At 46.1% G+C, this 18,738-nt stretch overlaps 2 protein-coding genes across 5 annotated transcripts in view; one reads left to right on the top strand and one right to left on the bottom strand.

The window, feature by feature from the left end:
- Positions 1-8,272, bottom strand: part of LOC128121113 (S-adenosyl-L-methionine-dependent tRNA 4-demethylwyosine synthase TYW1) — a 168,880-nt gene extending 160,608 nt beyond the window's left edge. For all 4 annotated transcript variants that reach the window (XM_052755580.1, XM_052755578.1, XM_052755579.1 and 1 more), the window contains exons 1-3: positions 8,141-8,272; positions 6,162-6,292; positions 2,950-3,072 (exon numbers count right to left, since the gene is read on the bottom strand). In XM_052755580.1, the coding sequence (XP_052611540.1) occupies positions 2,950-3,072; positions 6,162-6,292; positions 8,141-8,144 (258 nt within the window). In that variant the 5' untranslated portion in view covers positions 8,145-8,272. The remainder of the gene's footprint in view (positions 1-2,949; positions 3,073-6,161; positions 6,293-8,140) is intronic.
- A 2,509-nt stretch (positions 8,273-10,781) lies between these two features.
- Positions 10,782-18,084, top strand: Sbds (SBDS ribosome maturation factor). Its single transcript, XM_052755576.1, has 5 exons — positions 10,782-11,057; positions 12,032-12,161; positions 14,586-14,786; positions 15,009-15,173; positions 16,616-18,084. Exons 1-5 carry the CDS (start codon positions 10,930-10,932, stop codon positions 16,742-16,744), a joined length of 753 nt encoding a protein of 250 aa, XP_052611536.1. The 5' UTR covers positions 10,782-10,929; the 3' UTR covers positions 16,745-18,084.
- The last annotated feature ends 654 nt before the right edge of the window (positions 18,085-18,738 follow it).

The raw sequence follows: 18,738 nt of genomic DNA, 5'->3' as shown, positions 1-18,738 counted from the left end.
GAGGAAGAGTCTGGGATACACATAATAGTCTGAGGAGTCAGGTGTGGCCTGGCCCTACATACAGCACAGAGGTCACCAGGCTATTAACCACATCCATTCCTAGCCTTCTGGGTGGAAAGCAGGTTATACATCTCTTCCTTTGAAGAGATGACCCTGCCTGTTTAACATTCCCAGTTTCCCTAGTGCTTATCTGTGAGCACAAGGATCCCGTGTGCTGTGCAAGAGAGTATTTGTTTAACTAAGTAAAGATGTGCTGCTTTTGTTTGATGCTGCATTTGTTTAATTATGTAAAGATGTGTTGCTATTTTACCCTGCCTGCCTGAGGCACCTGATCGGTCTAATAAAAAGCTGATCAGATAATAGGTAGGCAGAGGAGGGACAGGTGGGGCTGGTGGGCAGAGAGAAAAGGGAAGGAAACCAGCCAGCCAGCCAGGGGCCAGCCAGCTGGGGACTAGCCAGCCAGACACAGAGGAAGCAGGAAAGCAGGATGGACAGTATGCAGATGAGGTAAACTAAAGTTAAAAAAAAAAAAAAACTAGCTAGAAACAAGCCTAAGCTAAGGCCGAGCATTCATAATTAATAATTAGTCTCCATGTCATGATTTGGGGGCTGGTGGTCCAAGAAAGCCTGCTATGCTCGTGACCTCTACACAGGTTGTCCTTTGGCTACCACATGCACATGCGTACATGCGCACAAACACAGCTGAAGGGTGGGGCACGAGAAGCTAACTGACAGACAGGAGGAAGTCCTGGCGGCGATGTCATGTCTGACAGAACCCAGGGAGGCTCTGGGCTGGAGTCAGCTACAGCAAGAGATAGGAGGGAGGAAACAGACAAGTTATTACTGCATGGAGGAAGACGCAGAGACGGCAGAGCCCAGGAGGCAGCTGCCCTCTAACCCCAAGGAACACACTCGTCAGCTCTCCCAAGCACAGGAAGGAACCAAATGCTGGAGGAAAGTTCAATTTCCAGGCAGGTTTTGACACTCAAGAAAAACACCCTCCTTTTTTTCTGTTTGGCAGTCCCAAGACATGGCCCCTATGACCCCTAACTGTCAGCTATAGGCACTTCACTGACTGGGCACTCAACATGCCAGCCTCACTTCCGGGCAACAATACACGGACCAACAAGATGGACGGAGCCCTGGTCCTGAAGAAGCTTCTGGCTTACTGGATGGATGGACAAGAGTCAGGAGAAGATACATGAGCACCATGGAAGAAAATACTCAGATGGATGGACAGAGTACAAGCTGGGGCAGGGAGAGCATGCTCACTATCCATAGAGTGTCAGTATGTTGTGTGATACTTTCTTTGTGTAATGACAAATAAAGCTTGCTTGGAGTCAGAGGGTGGACTGGAGGATTGGAGGACTGTAGGGAGAGGGACAGGAAGTGGTAAGGTGAGGCTAGGATCTCGGCCCTTTTGATTAGAGGAACAGAAGAGGTAGGAAGTCACTGATGGCTGCTCCCCTGCTGCTTTGATCTTTCAGGTTTTTACCCCAATATCTGACTCCTGGTTTTTACTGATAAGATTAATTAGATTTACACATCATCAGTACAAGAGCATATATGAAAAGATAAGCAGTTGACCCTTGTTACTAAGCACAAAGTCTCTAAAACCCCCAAATTTACTATCTTGCCAGTGACATGACTCACCAGAGAGGGCACTTAAACAGCTTCAGGATAGAGGCTTGCAGCCAGAAACACAACCATGTGACTGGAATTTAATTACCAATGACCACCAATTAAAAGGAGTCATTGTGTGGTTAATATGTCAAGATAAAGCCTAAGAATTACTCAGCAAAGGTCATTCTCTGGTACACAGAGAATTTGAGGTCTTCCTGGCACAAAAGATAGCTTGTCTGAAAAACAAAAAGACTTTAAGGCTCTGAATGGGGCCAGTGAGAGGGCTCAGTGAGTAAAGACACTTATTGCCAAACCTGCTACTCCGAGTTTAAACCCCACCCCCAACCTGCATGGTGGAAGGAGAGAACTGACTCCTGCAAGTTGTCCTCTGGCCGCCACACGTGTGCCCACATACATGCTCATACACACACTAAAATAAATAATTTTTTAAATGAACAACGATAACGAATATTATTCTGAACAGGCCACCTGAGACGGTCTCAAAACCAAACAGCTCTTCTGTATAATATCCACAAGAGGGCAGTAGGACCCTCTTTAGCAGCACACAAACTAACAGCCCTTGCTTTTTTTGTTGAATTGGGTTTGTTTGTTTTTTTAATGATTCATTCTCATGGTAGCCTTACTCAGTCTTTTCCTAGAAAGCACTCAACACTTGTGACCCTCATTCCAGGGAAGCAAGTGACACGAGGATCGGCGAAGAGAAGCCAAGGGACTCTGGCCCACACATCTCCAGTTTGAATCTACTGTTACGGTAGATTCCATCTACCTTCCCTGCCTTTAGCACACTGACTGCATCGAACAGATGGGCGAACTTGCCAGAGGTGGGACCCAACCCTAACACCATCATCGTGATTCACTTTTCGCTAGTGTCAGACTCTTCTAACCAAAAGAAGAGGCACAGGCACAAGGAAACTATAAATGCAGCCTACCACACCCCCAAAAAAAACCTCACACATGCTTCATTACCAGTGTTCGGCAATCTTTCTCCCTCACTGTGAAGTTCTCACATGTGAGATTACAATGTCATGTCACAGTGTCTCAGGGTTGGATGTGCCTGAAGCCCACGTCCTATCCCCAAGGCCAGAATCTCCATCCTCCAGGGGCAGACAAGGGCTTCGGGGCCCTTCGAGCTCAGGACCTACAGACACCGGATCCAACAGAAGGAAGCCATCCACCATTCCAGAAAGGAACAGAGAGAAGAATAGAAAGACTGCAAGAATGACGAAACTCACCGCTAAAGGAGGTTTCTGGAATTTTCTTTAAACGCTGAGAAACCAAAGGAGAAGCACTGTTCGAAGCCCTCACCTTGGCAGTGCCGGTCTGTGATCCGTAGAAAATCTTCACTCCAGACACGTGTGACTCCTTCTTCTGAAGGGAGAGGGAGCTGCCGGTAGCTCCAGGGACACTTTTCTGCTGGGAGCGAGTGACCTTGAAGGTAAAGAAGAGAAGGGAATCCATCAAGACTCTCCCTCACTTTGGGAGGAATAAAAACGAGCTCGGACTCTGACTCTGTAATTCTCTTCATTTTTCTGGGTGTACCCCTCAACTCATCCCTGTGATCTCACTGGGTCCTTAAAAGGCAGGACCCACCTTTTTCAAACTTACATATACCCATTCCCTGCAGAGGAAAGCTGTAGCCTACCTGTTTATGGAGGACTGGTTCCAGGACAGATGGACACACATAGCTACAGGACCTCTTCCCTTAGGGAGATGTACACAATGTCTACCCCTCCTTCATGGACTCCAACAACAAACCATTCCACCGAAGCCCAACCTGGGGACCTTAAAGTCCCAGCCCAGAATGGAGGATGACTTCTCTACAGCTGTGTGGGTGGAGTCCTCTGCTCAGGTAACCTCCCACAATCTCTAGACTCCAGCACCTTCCAAGACCACAAGGCTATGTGTACTCAGAACAATATTACATACAACTGGCCAAGAGAAATGAGGTTGGGGAAAGCGACCAGAATCTCAGCTGGGTCTCAGACCACCCCTCCTCCTAGAAGGGAAAATCAAGTCACCAAGCCTGATCTCCAGAGGTCTCTTGCAAGCAGTCACAGGATCTGATGAAGCCAACTGTTACACTCAGATGATATACACATACACACACACACATACACACATACACATATACATACATACACACAAACACACACACACACCAACAACAATATTCAAGTAATTTCCTTTTGCTTTTTTTTTTTTGGTTGTTGTTGTTTTGAGATACAGTCTACCTGTGTAGCCCAGGCTGTCCTCAGACTAATCATTATCCTGCCTCAGCCTGCAAAGTACTGAGATTACAAACCTGCTCCCTCCACCCTGGCTTCAAATGTCTCATTAAAAAAAAAAAAAAAAGCCGGGCGGTGGTGGCGCACACCTTTAATCCCAGCACTCGGGAGGCAGAGCCAGGCGGATCTCTGTGAGTTCGAGGCCAGCCTGGACTACCAAGTGAGTTCCAGGAAAGGCGCAAAGCTACACAGAGAAACCCTGTCTCAAAAAACCAAAAAAAAAAAAAAAAAGGCATAGAATTTACATAGAATTTACTTAGAACTTACACACATCCTCCCAGATACACTTTTTTGGGGGGTTGGTTTTTTTTTTTGGGGGGGGGACAGGGTTTCTCTGTGTAGTTTTGGTGGCTGTCCTGATCTCACTCTGTAGACCAGGCTGGCCTCAAACTCAGAGATCCGCCTGGCTCTGCCTCCCAAGTGCTGGAATTAAAGGCATGCGCCACCACCGCCCGGCTCCTTGCAGAGACTTTAAACCATCTATAGATACTTACACATTTGATCCAATGAAAATGTTATATAGCTTTTACACTGTTTGGTTTTGAGAATGTTATTGTCAACTCCTTTCTCCAAACTAAAACATTCCTTCTGGCAGGGAGGCTCAACAGAGGCATGAACCTCACAAACTTAGGAGACTCAAGAAGCTCCCCCGCCACCATGGTTATGTAAGCAGCAGACGATTGCTGGGAAGAAGAAGAGCTCCCCATGGAGCTGCCTGCAAGGTGTGCAGGAGCCTTCAGAGATGTCCAGTCATCACCCATGCTGGTGACACCCATGCTGGTGACACAGATTCCCAAGTGGTACTCGAGCTGCTGGTAATAACCCCAATAAACTGACAGGCTCACAAAGCCCGGCTTGAATGAAAACATTCCTTTAGTCTGCCACAGCCCTCTCTCCTGAGGTGAATAGAAACAGTATCTAAGAAAAGGTCACATGGCAAATAAGGAGATCTGCACAGTTGATAAAGAAGTTTGGCTGTGTCTGTGTGTGTGCGCGCGCGCGCGCGCGCGCGCGCGCGAGCACACCTGTGAGTCAAATGCTCATGGAGGATAGAAGAGGGTGTTGGATCCCCCGGTACTAGAGTTACAGACCATTATAAGTCACCTGACATGGATGCTGGGAACGGAGTTCGGGTCCTCTGCAAGAGCAACACATGTTCTTAACTGCAGAGCCTTCTCTCCAGCCCACATCCAGGTTTTATGTGGGTTCTGGGGATTGAATTCGGGTTGTCAGGTTTGCATGGCAAGAGCTTTGACCAGCTGGGTCATTTCCCCAGCCCAGCTGCCAAATATTTTCTATTCTTTTGGTTTAATCCTGAACACCACCAGGATAAGGAGGGCAAACTGTGCATTCTTATGTTCTGACGTTTAGTGGTTATAAGGAAAGATTCTCTTACTCCCTGAAGGGTGCAAAACAGCTTTATTTTTCTCTCCTTTATATTTATTTATTTATTGTTTTGGTTTGGGTTTTTTGAGACAGGGTCTCTCTACATAACCCTGGGTGTTTTGGAATTCACTGTGTAGACCAGGTTGGCCTCAAACTCACAGAGATCCACCTGCCTCTGCCTCCCGGGTGCTGGGATTAAAGGCATATACCAGCACACCCAGCTATTTCTCTTTGTAGATTAAAATTCCATTATAAAAATCTTGATTCTGACTTAGTCCATTATAACATAGTCTCTAAAATTAAGGTATTAAAAAGAATCTAGATAGTGGGGGGAGGGAATGGGAGGAGAGGAGAGAGGGAAACTGTGGTCGGGATGTAAAATAAATTTTAAAATATCTAGACAAACAACAATGTGATTTAATATTCCTATGAGCATTAGGAATGTCAGGAGGTGGAGGCAGGAGGACTGCCTAGAGTTGGCTACATAGTGTGCAGCAGGCCAGCCAGAGATACATAACAGAACTCTATCTCATGAGCTAGAAGGGTAGGTGAGCATAGGCCCTGTGGCCAAGCCTGATGGCTAGAGAGCAATCTCTAGAACCTACATGATAGAAGGAAGGAACCAACTCCTGAAAGCATATACTCTGCTTGCAGAGGACCCCAGATTGGTTCCCAGCACCTATATTCAGGTACAATCACATGCAACTCCTACTCCAGAAGATCCACCGCCCTCTTCTGGCCTCCACAGGCACTGCACTCACGTGCATATACTGACACATAGGCACCCAATTAAAAATAAAATGTTTTAAGGGGAGAAAGTGAGAGCGAAAAAGATACCCCAATTACCTGCTTCTTGATGACAACCTGGACACAGATCCAAAGAGTGACTCCCAGAGCACAGCCCAGATAGATGTAGAACCTGTTCACCCACAGCAACAGCAAAGGTGAAGAAAAGTCCCACACATCCAGAGGAGGACCTGAGTTTAAAACAACACAGAGATGTAACAATGCATGCAGCCACACACAAAGATGCCCACTGATGTTTCAAGAATTAAAAGCAGGGGCTGGAGAAATGACTCAGCAGTTAAAGAGCATTGGCTGTTCTTCCAGAGGTCCTGGGTTCAATTCCCAGCAACCACATGGTGGCTCACAACCATCCGTAATGAGATCTGGTGCCCTCTTCTGGCCTGCAAGCATGCATGCAGGCAGAACACTTTATACATAATAAATAAATAAATCTTTAAAAAAAAAAAAATTAAAAGCAGCCAGGCGATGGTGGTGCATGCCTTTAATCCCAGCACTTGGGAGGCAGAGGCAGGTAAATCTCTTGACTTTGATTGAGTTCCTGGACAGCCAAAGCTACTCGGAGAAACTCTGTCTTAAAAAATAAAAATCAAAAATTAAAAAAATAAAAATAATTAAAAGCAAACTTCATATTTAACAATCTAAGAATTTCAATGGTTGATTTATTTTTGGTTGAAACAAGATTTCATTATGGAGACCAGGCCACACTCAAACATACAACAATCCTCCTGTCTCACTATCCAAACAGCACCATGTCTATCCTTTTTTGTTTGTTTGTTGTTCGTTTTATGAGGCTCTCTCTAGCTCTGGATATCCTGGAATTCACTATTCAGACCAGGTTGGCCTCAAACTTACAGAAATCCACCTGCTTCTGCCTCCCAAGTATTGGGACTAAGGGCCTATACCACAATGCCCAACGCCCTGATTTTTTTTTTTTTTTTTTTTGGTTTTTCAAGACAGGGTTTCTCTGCATAGCTTTGCGCCTTTCCTGGAACTCACTCTGTAGCCCAGGCTGGCCTCGAACTCATAGAGATCCGCCTGCCTCTGCCTCCCAAGTGCTGGGATTAAAGGCGTGTGCCACCACCGGCCTGAGTTTTTTTTATATTTACTTTAACTTTTAGTTATGCGTAGGCTTGTGTACCTGCACATATATATATATAATATATATATATATGTGCGTGTGCACATGTGCGTGTGTACAATAAGCCATGAAGGACAAAGACACTAGATCCCTTGAAGCTGGTGTTACAGGTGCTTGTGGATGCTAGGAACTAACCCCAGCCCTCTGGAAAAGTGGCAAGTGTTCTTAACCACTGAGCCATCTCTCCAGTCCACACCTAACTTTTTAATAATTTGAGGCTTGCCTTAAACACTGAAGCTGAAAGAAATTTCAAAGGACTTGAAACCTAAAATTTCTTGTGGGTCTATTGAACCTGAGTTTACAGGTGTGTTCAGTAGACCCACAAGTCTTGAAACATGTGTACAAGGAGGGAGCCATTTTTTCATTCTGAGGTTAGGCCAGTTTCCTTCAAAACACATACCTTAGTCCTAGAAAGGCAAAAGACTAGTTAAGAGAATGGATTGGTCCTCCGTGTTCCCAGTAGTGACTACCCCCTGCTAATATGTGCATTCAGTAGGCTGAGGCCAGAGGAACACTGTAAATTTGGAGGCTAGCTTGGGCTACATGACCATTTCCTAATCCTCCTGGGTAGTGACTTCCAAGGCAGCCTGAGCTACATACTGAGTGCCGAGCGAGTCGCCACACAAATGAGTTTCAGACCTGGGCTACACCCAGGTGAGTCTCAAACTCTCCTGAACTACACGGTGAGTTCTAGCTCAACCTAGAGTACAAAACAAGGCCCTTTCTGAAGAAAAACAAAACTACAATGAAACGACAGAGGGAAAAACAAAATACAATAAAAACAAAAAGTAAAACACCGGAGTGCAACAACCGATGGTCCCTGCGTGGGGAGAGAAGCTCTCCTCCTGCCCGCCCGAGACTCTGGCCAGCCCGTCCTCACCCATCCTCCGCGGAGCCCAAGCCCCGCAGGTCGCCAGCAAACGCAGACAGCGCCGGCCTGCGAGCAGAAGGACCGGGCTCACAGAACCAGGGAAGCCATGCCGTCGGCAAGCCCGCCCGCATTGGCCACAGAGGACAGAGGCGGGCCCAGGAGAAGACGGAGCTAGCGGAAGCTCAAAGCTCCTCTCTGATTGGCTCAAGTGAGGAAAGGGGGCGGGACCAGAGGGAAGCCCCGCTCGTAACGCTGGGAAAGATAGTGGAGCACTTCCTGTCCTTCTCGGATTGGCTCAGAGTAGAAAGGGGCGGGCCCGTGGGAAGCTCGGTTTGGCTTAGAGTGGGAAAAGGCGGGACAGAGGAAAGTACTACCAAAAAATGAATCACGGCCTTGGCGTGGTGCAGACCGTTAATCCTCGCGTTCAGGAGGCAGAGGCAGACCGATCTCTGTGAGTTCATAGTTCGAGGCCAGCTTGGTCTACGTAATGAGTTCCAGGACATACGTAGGCTGAAGCTATGTAGAGAGACCCTGTCTCAAAATAATTAAGTAAATGAATGAAAGAAATGAATGACAGCTCATTTTTTTTTCTGATGCAAGCACATAAGGGTCCTTTTATTCAGGTTCAACCTTGGCCACCGCACAGCAGATGGAAGGAAATGTGGCGGCAGCCGCGAGCCCAGGTGTAGAGAGGGTTTTTTGTTGTTGTTTGTTTGTTTGGGTTTTTTTTTTTTTTTTTTTTTTCCGAGACAAGGTTTGTCTGTAGCTTTGTGCCTTTCCTGGATCTCGCTCTGTAGACCAGGCTGGCCTTGAACTCACAAAGATCCACCTGGCTCTGCCTCCCGAGTGCTGAGATTGAAGGCGTGCGCCACCACCGCCCGGCCGAGAGTTTTTATAGGGAAAAACCACAAGCCAGGAATTGGCAACTTGGGATTGGGTAGAAGGGGTATGGGGCAAGGTGATTTTTTAGAAACTATTGGTCTAGACTTTGGGTGCAAAACCACATTTGAAACCATTGGGTTAGACTTTTGGCGGGGAACCACAACCCGCTGAACAGGATTATCTGGACTGCTCAGCAGGATTATCTAGATATCTTCAAGGACCATAAACCGCAGACAGGATGTCTGCAGGAGGATACTGCTCTGTATCTGTTCAAGTTGGAATGACAGCTCATTGACATAGGCTTGTAAATCCAGCGCTCTTGAGGCTGAGGCAGGAGCATCACTAGATTCAGGACAGCTATTCTTTGAAGCAAGAGTCTCACGTGTATTCCTGGCTGTAACTTGCTATGTAGGGCAAACTGGCTTCGAATTTACAAAGCGATTAGCTTGCCTCTGTCTCCTGAGTGCATAGGCCACTACGCAGGGCCAAAAGAATGATCACATAGAGGAAAAAAAGGAATCTTAAGAAGAAAAGAAAAAAAAAAAAAAACAGACCAAATACTGCCGGTGTAGTAGCGCATTCTTCTAATTCCAATATTCGAGAGACTGAAGCAGGAGGATCACCCATGAATTAGAGACCAGCCTACGTTACATAATGAGACTTTATTTCAAAATAACAAACAAACAAACAAAAAGGACATTGACTATAGGAAGTAGCTCAGGTCGGTGGACTCATTTGCATCGTAACTGTAATAAGTCGACTATAACAGGCATTGATTAGGTATTGAAAATAGAATGTGAAGTAAATATTAGATGATCCTGAGGTTTTAGAGTAGATGTCTCTGGGAGTGTCTGCTAAGAGTATATACTTAAGTATTTAAAGCTAAAACCATGCGATGATATATATGCTTTGCGAGAGGTGATGAAACAGGATCTCAAGTAGCCCAGGCTTGCTTCAAACTCTCTGTGTAAGCTAGGATGACCTTGAACTCCTGATAGCCTTATCGATACCTGAAAATTTCTGGGGTTATACGTGAGGACCATCACACCTGGTGATTTGCTTTAAAATAATACAATAGCCGGGCGGTGGTGGCGCACTCCTTTCATCTCAGCACTCGGGAGGCAGAGCCAGGCGAATTTCTGTGAGTTCGAGGCCAGCCTGGTCTACAAAGTGAGTTCCAGGACAGGCTCCAAAGGTACACAGAGAAACCCTGTCTCGAAAAAAAAAAAAAAAAAAAAAAGTAAAATAATACAATAGAGGATAAAATAAGAATGGAAACCGGTTGATAATTATTAAAGCAAGACGATGGAAGCTCATTACACTTTTTTTCTCCTCCTCCTCCTTTCTCACTAAAATTCTCCTTAAAAAGGTTAAAATGTGCCGGGCGGTGGTGGCGCACGCCTTTAATCCCAGCACTCAGGAGACAGAGGCAGGCGGATCTCTGTGAGTTCGAGACCAGTCTGGTCTCCAAAGCGAGTTCCAGGAAAGGCGCAAAACTACACAGAGAAAGCCTGTCTTGAAAAACAAAAACAAACAAACAAACAAAAGGTTAAAATGATTGCAGCTCCTGAATTCTGCAGAACTATTGAACTAGAACACCACGTTTCCACCGGGTCAATAAACATTACTCACCCGCCAATAGGAGTTGCGGGCGCCCGCGAATGACGTCATCGAAGGACGCCTTCCTTTGAGGGCGGAGATAGATGGCGTAGAAGCCTCACTGCGCAGGCGTAGATGCTTTCTTAGCCTTTGCCCCATTAGTGCACCGCCTGACGCAGGCGCAGTAGGGCAGGCGGGTGCGTAGGGACTCCTGCTGAGGCGTCGGTCAGCGGAGAGCCTAACCCTCCGGGGTTCCACGCGCCGCGGGGTCGTTACAGCCGAGCACTTGGAGAGCCCGAAGTCTGTGAGCAGCCGCCATGTCGATCTTCACCCCGACCAACCAGATCCGACTGACCAATGTGGCCGTGGTGCGGATGAAGCGGGCAGGGAAGCGCTTCGAAATCGCCTGCTATAAAAACAAGGTCGTCGGCTGGCGGAGTGGCGTGTGAGTGATCCTGTGCCCGGAGGCCTGCGGTCGGGCTACCCGGAGGCCTGGCCTCTCTAACCGCGGCCCCTGAGAGCTATGGGTACCTTTCAGGCCTCGTTTGCTTGATTCGAACTGGCTTCTGGTTTGGCATTTTGTTGGTGTCAGAAACTGCCAACTAGAAACTCCGTCCTAGCTGGGCCTGGTGGCCTAGGCCTGTAATCCCAGCGCTCAGGAGACTGAGGCAGGAGGATTGCTGTGAGTTCCAGGACAACCTGGAACGTGTGTGTGTGTGTGTGTGTGTGTGTCTGTCTGTCTGTCTGTCTGTCTGTCTCCTTAGACAACAAAGCTGCAGCCAAGAAGCCCCGGAATTAGGGGAGCTTCTCGGATAAATGATTAAGACGGGAATCCGATATACTCCAAATACGATCACAAAGAAAAGAAACACTATGGCCATTTTCCTGGAATAGTAATCGGGAAGCTGATCCTACAAATACTGAAATTAGTACAGCCGATGTCACATACACACCCCTCAGAATCCCCAGGTTTATCCAAGTGCGTAGTGTCTTCACTACTGCCATCTAGGGACGGAATTCCAGGATGGAAGCCCTCAGCACCACACCCTGCCACACCCTCAGTTTCCTGACGTGTTTTTGCGGTTTTTTTTTTTTTCTCCGTGATTAAGTGAAAGATTACAGATACTGTCCTGAGTCTGAGATTGTTCCTGCCAGGTAGACACCTTGGGGAAGCCGGGAGAGAGAGAGAAAAAAAAAAGTTGAGTTTCTCTTCTTTTGGTTTTGGTTTTTTTGAGACAAGGTAGCACAGAACACTATATAGCTGAGGCTGTCCTTGAACTCCCAGTTTCTGCCGCCACCTCCTAAAGGGCTGGGATTGCAGACGAGCAACATTTGCCATTTATCTTGTTGAATTTTGTGTGAAAGGATTTCCAACTGTCCAGTGAATTCACATGGGACTTTCTCTCCTGCCCTTTCAAGGGAAAAAGACCTTGATGAAGTTCTGCAGACCCACTCAGTGTTTGTAAATGTTTCCAAAGGTCAGGTCGCCAAGAAGGAGGACCTCATCAGTGCATTTGGGACAGATGACCAGACTGAAATCTGTAAACAGGTAGGTTCTGCCAATTGCAACATAGCACATTCCCATGTTCATAGGCAACATCAGGACCTCTGTTCTTCCTTGATGAGTTTTTGTTTGTTGTTTTAGCTTTTTTTTTTTTTCCAGTTTATGTTGTTGGAAGATTTGGGAGTTTAGTACGGTGTTTGTTTGTATGTTGCTGTTTTTTTGAGACAGGGTCTCACTGTGTAGTGCAAGCTGACATCAAACTCAATTGGATAGCTATGCTGGACTGGAACTTCTGATCCTCCTGCATCAGGCCACCACACTCAGCTCCAGTATAACATTGTGGGGGGGGGGTGTATCACTCTGTAACTCTGGCTGGCCTAGAACTCATTATATAGACCAAGCTGGCCTCAAACTCACAGTAATCCACCTGCCTCTGCCTCCTGAGTGCTAGAATTAAAGTTGTGCACCATCATGCCCAGCTGGTTTATCTTTTATGTATGTGTATCGTAAGCGAGTGTGCGCATTTGTGCAAGGTGCCTGCAGAGACCAGAAAACGGCATTGGATCCCCTGGATCTGGAGTTATAAGTGTTTGTGAGACCCTGGTGTGGGTGCTGGGAATTGAACTGGGATCCTCAAGAAGAGCAGCAAGCACTCCACTGTGCCTTCTCTCCAGCTCCTCCAGTATCACTTTAACACAAATTTTCAATTTCTGTTGCTTTAATTCCAGGAAATACCAGTTACAGTATTAGTAGGCATCTGCTTGCCATGCATACACAGCTTTATTGAAACAACATAAACCAAGAGGACTAAGAAGTTGAAATAGCTGTATTGCAACAAACAGGTGGCAGGGAGAATTCTGGAAGGAGACAGCAATGAAATAGCTTGCCATGGTGGAAAGGGCCTCTTCAGAGGCAAAGAGGGTGCATGTGCCGCAGCTTCTCAAGTCCTCTCACCTGGTTCAGGATGGTGAGGGTTACCCCATTCAAGGGGAGGGGTGCAGTCTGGTCCTCTTCAGGCAGGTCAAAACTCTCAAAATGTAGAGGATAGACAGGGAAGAACTTTCTGTTTCTGGACTGGCATCCTTGGATGCAGGAGCCCTGCTTTGTGCCTTCACAGTCTTCCGTGATCTTTTTCACAGTGAAAGTTGGTTGTCTGAGGGGTCTCTTAATCTTCAGTGGCTTTTCTGTAACTCTGCTGATGGTTCTCAAAGCATTTCTGCCAGTTTTAGGTAAGGCTGGTGGGGCACGGAAACTTGCAATTTGCATTCTAAGGCCTTGACAGTGGACCCCAGCTTCAGCCTCCTTAGGAGCCACATGACTGCCTAGTTCTCCATCCTAACGAAGAGCCAAGTAGCCGACCTGGAAGTTTTTTTGTTTGATCATTTTTTTTTTTTTTTTTTTTTTTGGAGACAAAGGAAACCACCACATGCAGCTTCTGTATTTTTTTATTTTTTATTTTTTATTTTTTTTTTTTTGGATTTTTTTAAATCAAACTTTAGAAATTAACTTTTCTAATAAATCACATCTTTTTACATTACTGTGCTTCCTGCCCCACCCCACCCCAGACTCACTGTGCAGCTCTGGCTGGCCTGGAATTTGCTATGCTCACCAGGCTGGCCTCGAACTCAAACCTACCTGTGGTTTGTTTTTTGGGTTTTTTGTTTGTTTGTTTGTTTGTGGTGGTTCTAAGGACTGAACCCAGGTCCTTTTTTGGGGGGGGGGAGGGGCGGGTATGTGATGCCTCTAGAATAGTGGTTCCTGATGCTGTGACCCTTTAATACAATTCCTCATGTTGTGGCGAACCCCCAACCATAAAACTGTTTCCTTTTTACTTCAAAACTGCAATTTTGCTACTGTTAAGAATCATAATGTGCCGGACGGTGGTAGTGCACCCTTTTAACCTCAGTACTCAGGAGGCAGAGGCAGGTGGATCTCTGTGAGTTCAAGGCCAGCCTGGTCTACACAGTAAGTTCCAGGACAGCCAAGGCTACAAAGAGAAACCTGTATTTAAAAAGAAAAAGTCTGATGTGCCAGGCAGTGGTGGCGCACACCTTTAATCCTAGCACTCGGGAGGCAGAGGCAGGCAGATCTCTGTGAGTTCGAGGCCATTCTGGTCTACAAAGCGAGTTCCAGGAAAGGTGCAAAGCTACACAAAGAAACCCTGTCTCGAAAAACCAAAAAAAAAAAAAAAGAAAAAAAATTTTCTGATATACAGGGTATTTTATGTGAGGTTGCAACCCACAGATTAAGAACTGCTGCTCTAGATGGATTTTTCTCCCCTCTCTCTAGCTGGCCCACAAGCGGGATCTTGGAGCTGCTTATAATCCAGTGCTGGATTTAGCAGCAGATGGTTCCACATGAGCAGCTGCAGAGAATAAAACTTCCTTTCCTCCCTGCTATCTAATTCTGTGCAGTAGAGAAAGATCACTAAAACTGATGGGGGCTTTCTCTATGTTCTGCCATTTTTAGATTCTGACTAAAGGAGAAGTTCAAGTGTCAGATAAAGAACGGCACACACAGCTGGAGCAGATGTTTAGGGATATTGCAACCATTGTGGCAGACAAATGTGTGAACCCAGAAACAAAAAGGCCCTACACGGTTATCCTCATCGAGAGAGCCATGAAGGACATCCACTACTCGGTCAAACCCAACAAGAGCACAAAGCAGCAGGTGAGCGCTCTTTGGTGTCCTCGGAACATTCCCAGCCTTCGACGGTGCTTCCTTCCAAAGCAGAGTTACTTTATCTCCATGATCTCACTTCTCTAGGCTTTTCTAGGATTGCCTGTGTCCTGGCCATGAGCCCACTGGCATAATGTAGCTATGTTCGCGTCGACATACAAGTCAGTGCAGCACGCATCTAAATAATAAGCACTCTCCGTTGTGTCGTGACAGGCTTTGGAAGTGATAAAGCAGTTAAAAGAGAAGATGAAGATCGAGCGTGCCCACATGCGGCTGCGCTTCATCCTGCCCTTGAATGAGGGCAAGAAGCTGAAGGAGAAGCTGAAGCCGCTGATGAAGGTCGTGGAGAGTGAGGACTACAGCCAGCAGCTGGAGATAGTAAGATGACGGCGGTGGGGAGCCAGTGGTGCACCCTGGGCCCCGAGATTAGAACGTCAATTCTTGGCTTCATTCTACCAGAAAAGCTTAGTTTCTGATCCTAAGTGCTGCATTTCTTACTTTTGCCTAGCTGTGACCCAAAGACTTGAGAGAACAGAATAAGGACATGAGGTGTATTTGGCTCAGTCTGAGAAGGTTCAGTCCATGACTGCTTGGCCTCATACACACAGGCAGAACAGGAAAGAGAGGGAAGCAGGGAAACAGAGACCAGGTGTACCCTGTAGAGACAGGCCCCCAGACATCTACTTCCTCCATGTAGACCTCACCTCCTCAAGTTTCCAGACTTGGCAAATTAGTACCACCAACCGGAGATAAAACATGGGCCTGTTGGGAACGTTTCATATTCAAACCATGTAACAATATTAAGAAGTTGCAGGCTAGGCTAACATGTCAAGGTGTAAACAGGATACTGCAGTTAAGTACACACACAATTTTATTTGCTCAAGTTATTCATACTAGAATTATGTTGGTTGTGTTCATTTTCTTTTAAGTAGTAAGATATATTTTACACTGAGTCTTCTATTATGGGACAACTAATAATAAAAGTGGAGCCAGGTAGTGTACACTTGTCATCCCAGCACTCTGGTGAATTCAAGGTCATCCTCAGCTGCATAGTAAACTTGAGACTAGAAGTTACCATCTTTCTTTCTGCCAGAACATGTTTTAAGCATTAGCAATGAGAGGATTTGTTGCTGAGAAACAGCATACCAACACTGTAACATCTGAACTTTTCAGAACCCACCATGGCTTCTTAGTGTGTCTGCTTCACAGGTGGAGGTGACTGTCACTGACCTATGAGGGTCTAATGCAGTAGTTCTCAACTTTCTAATGCTGCAACCCTTTCATACAGTTCCTCATGTTGTGGTGACTCCCAACCATATTATTGTTGCTACTTCCTAACTGTAAATTGTTACTGTTATGCATCATAATGTAAATATCTGTTTTCTGATGGTCTTAGGTGACCAGAGGTCTCACAACCCACAGGTTGAGAACTGCTGGTCTAATGCTAGATTTCAGCCTGGAGAGGACCATAGTCTGCTACAAACCCTTTATTTTACAGCTGGGGAATCTGGGTATGTCTTTAATAGGAGGGTACTAGGGATTGAACCCAGGGTTTTGTTTTTGGTTTTTGTTTTTTTTATTGAACCCAAAGTCTTAATACTAGGCTGATGCTGGCTCTCATTGTGAGCTGCAGCACTGACCAGATGAGTCTTCAGACAGGGGTGAGTGCCTTTCCCAAAGGCCAACAACAGATGCTTAGCAGGCCTCCACTGTGAGCAACACCTAGAACACAGCCATAGGTCTGCCTTGAGCATTCAAACTGAGTTTATTCTGTGCTGTTATCCATCCTTCCTTGGTAAACAGCTACGTAATCATTGCAGGTATGTCTCATCGACCCAGGCTGCTTCCGAGAAATCGATGAGCTAATAAAAAAGGAAACCAAAGGCAAGGGTTCTCTGGAAGTGCTCAGTCTGAAAGACGTGGAGGAAGGAGATGAGAAATTCGAATGACATGACACTCTCCAGCTCCTCTGCTGGAGCACAACAGAGGACTTTGTCCCCAGCAGCAGCAGTTGTTTCTGTGACCTGCCAAAAGCCCTGCTCAAGCAACGTGCTACTTTCCAATCTTGTGTTAAACATTTACCTACGTACTGGGTGTTTCTGTTGTAAACTGGGGTTTCCAGCAAAAATGACAAACCCAAAATACAGTGTCCAGAACAGCTCTTCACTGCTGTCTATGCCTTTATAGTTCCGCAGGAAAGATCAGAGATGCTGGGGGATAAGAAAGCAGATTTAGTATGTGATAGATCACTGGAGAGAGGTCTGTATGACAAAGAGGAGTGTTTGCTGGGACAAAGATGTGGTGCTTTTGCATAATGAAGTCCAGGTCAGGGGTGTGAGCTTGGAGAAGACTTCCTGGTTCTCTACATACAGACATATAATGACTACGGAAATTTTGAATTTTCAACAAACATGGTACCACAACTGACTTAGATTATTCTTGGTAAAATATATAAAGTCATTAATACTAATTCTTAAAAAGTTTATAATATATGTTAGTATAGCTAAAATGATACATAATCAATAAAACCTATTTTTATTAAGCTCTGGCTTGCATTTCTAGACAGCTTCCTTTTGGGTCTGGTTTTTGTATTAGGTACTTTCCTCGATGATGTGATGAACTGCCTGACAGAAGCGTGTTAAGGAAGAAAGGTTTTACTTTAGCTCAGTTTGAGGAGTGACAGTCCATCACAGCAGAGCAGGCATGGTGGCAGAATCATGAGGTCATGTTGCATCTGCAGTCAGGAAGCGGAAAAAGATGAATTCAGATGCTCAGCTTTCTTTTATTCTGTCAGGGCCCCAGCCCATACAGTAAACCCAATCTAGAGACTCTCACAGATGTGACCAGAGCTTTGTTCCCATGGTAATTCTAGATCCTGTCAATTTGACAGTATTAACCATCAGTTTGGGGTTTTTTGTTGGGTGGTTTGGTTTGTGTTTTGAGGGTCTTGAAATCAAAGGCCTTTAATCCCAGCACTTGGGAGATAGAGGCAGGCAGATCTGACTTCAAAGGCCAGCCTGGTCTACAGATGAGCCCAGGACAGCCAGGGCTACACAGAGAAACTCCATCTCAAAAACACAATTGGAGGGTGGGGGGGGGGGGTGCTGGAGGGATGGCTGGATGGGTAAGAGCACTGCCTGCTCTTCTAGAGGACTCAGATTCAAATCCCAGCACCCACATGGCAGTTTACACCTGTCTATAACTCCAGTTCCAGGGCTACCCTCACACAGACGTACAGGCAGGCAAAACACCAGTGAATATTAAATATAAATAAAGATCTGAGACAGTTTTTTTGGGTTTGTTTTCAATTTTTTTTTCTTCCCATTCAGAGTCGATCCTCCTGCCTCGGCCTCCTGAATTATAGGCCTGTGCCCAACCCCTATTTTTAGAGTTCGTTCACCTACAACCAACCAACATAACACAAGAAATTTAGTTTTCAGAGGCAAAGGCCAGATATCACAAATAAGGTGTTTCTTTCTGGGTTTTGTTTTGTTCAAATAGGTTCTCAGGCCAGCAAGATGGCCAGTAAAGGCCCATACCCCTAAGTCTAATGACCTATCCCCAGGACCCACATGGTAGAAGAGAACCACTGACTTCTGCAAGTTGTCCAGCCCATAGCCTGCTGTTCTTAACGGTGGCTGAGGGGCACACTAAGGATTTAGTTAATAGGCCAGGGTATGTTTAACCATCTGTACTGATTTGTTGGTTGCATAGCCTGTGTGCTGAGAATAGAACCCAGAAACCTACTGCTTAGCCATGCCCTCAGCCCTTCACTGGGGTGTTCTAGCAAGAGCTCTACCACTGAGCCACAGCCCTGGCTCTTACTGTCGTCTCTGGTAGTTTGGGCCAGGTCAGTGAGCACTTGTTCTCCTACAGTACAAGGTTTTACACTCTTTGGACAAAGATCCATGGGTTGAGGTCACCTTAGTAGGAAACACTGTCC

This window comes from Peromyscus californicus, unplaced genomic scaffold (assembly GCF_007827085.1).
Source record: "Peromyscus californicus insignis strain IS unplaced genomic scaffold, ASM782708v3 Scaffold_2__1_contigs__length_46816999, whole genome shotgun sequence".
NCBI classification, from domain to species: Eukaryota; Metazoa; Chordata; class Mammalia; order Rodentia; family Cricetidae; genus Peromyscus; species Peromyscus californicus.
Note: the sequence above shows the minus strand (reverse complement) of the source record. Positions and strands in the feature narration are given on the sequence as shown.

Excerpts from the sequence above, each read along its gene's own strand:
- Sbds (XM_052755576.1), top strand. The coding sequence starts at position 10,930 with ATGTCGATCTTCACCCCGACCAACCAGATCCGACTGACCAATGTGGCC. Across the intron at positions 12,162-14,585 it reads AGACTGAAATCTGTAAACAG|ATTCTGACTAAAGGAGAAGT; the intron begins GTAGGTTCTGCC and ends TGCCATTTTTAG. Across the intron at positions 14,787-15,008 it reads ACAAGAGCACAAAGCAGCAG|GCTTTGGAAGTGATAAAGCA; the intron begins GTGAGCGCTCTT and ends GTGTCGTGACAG.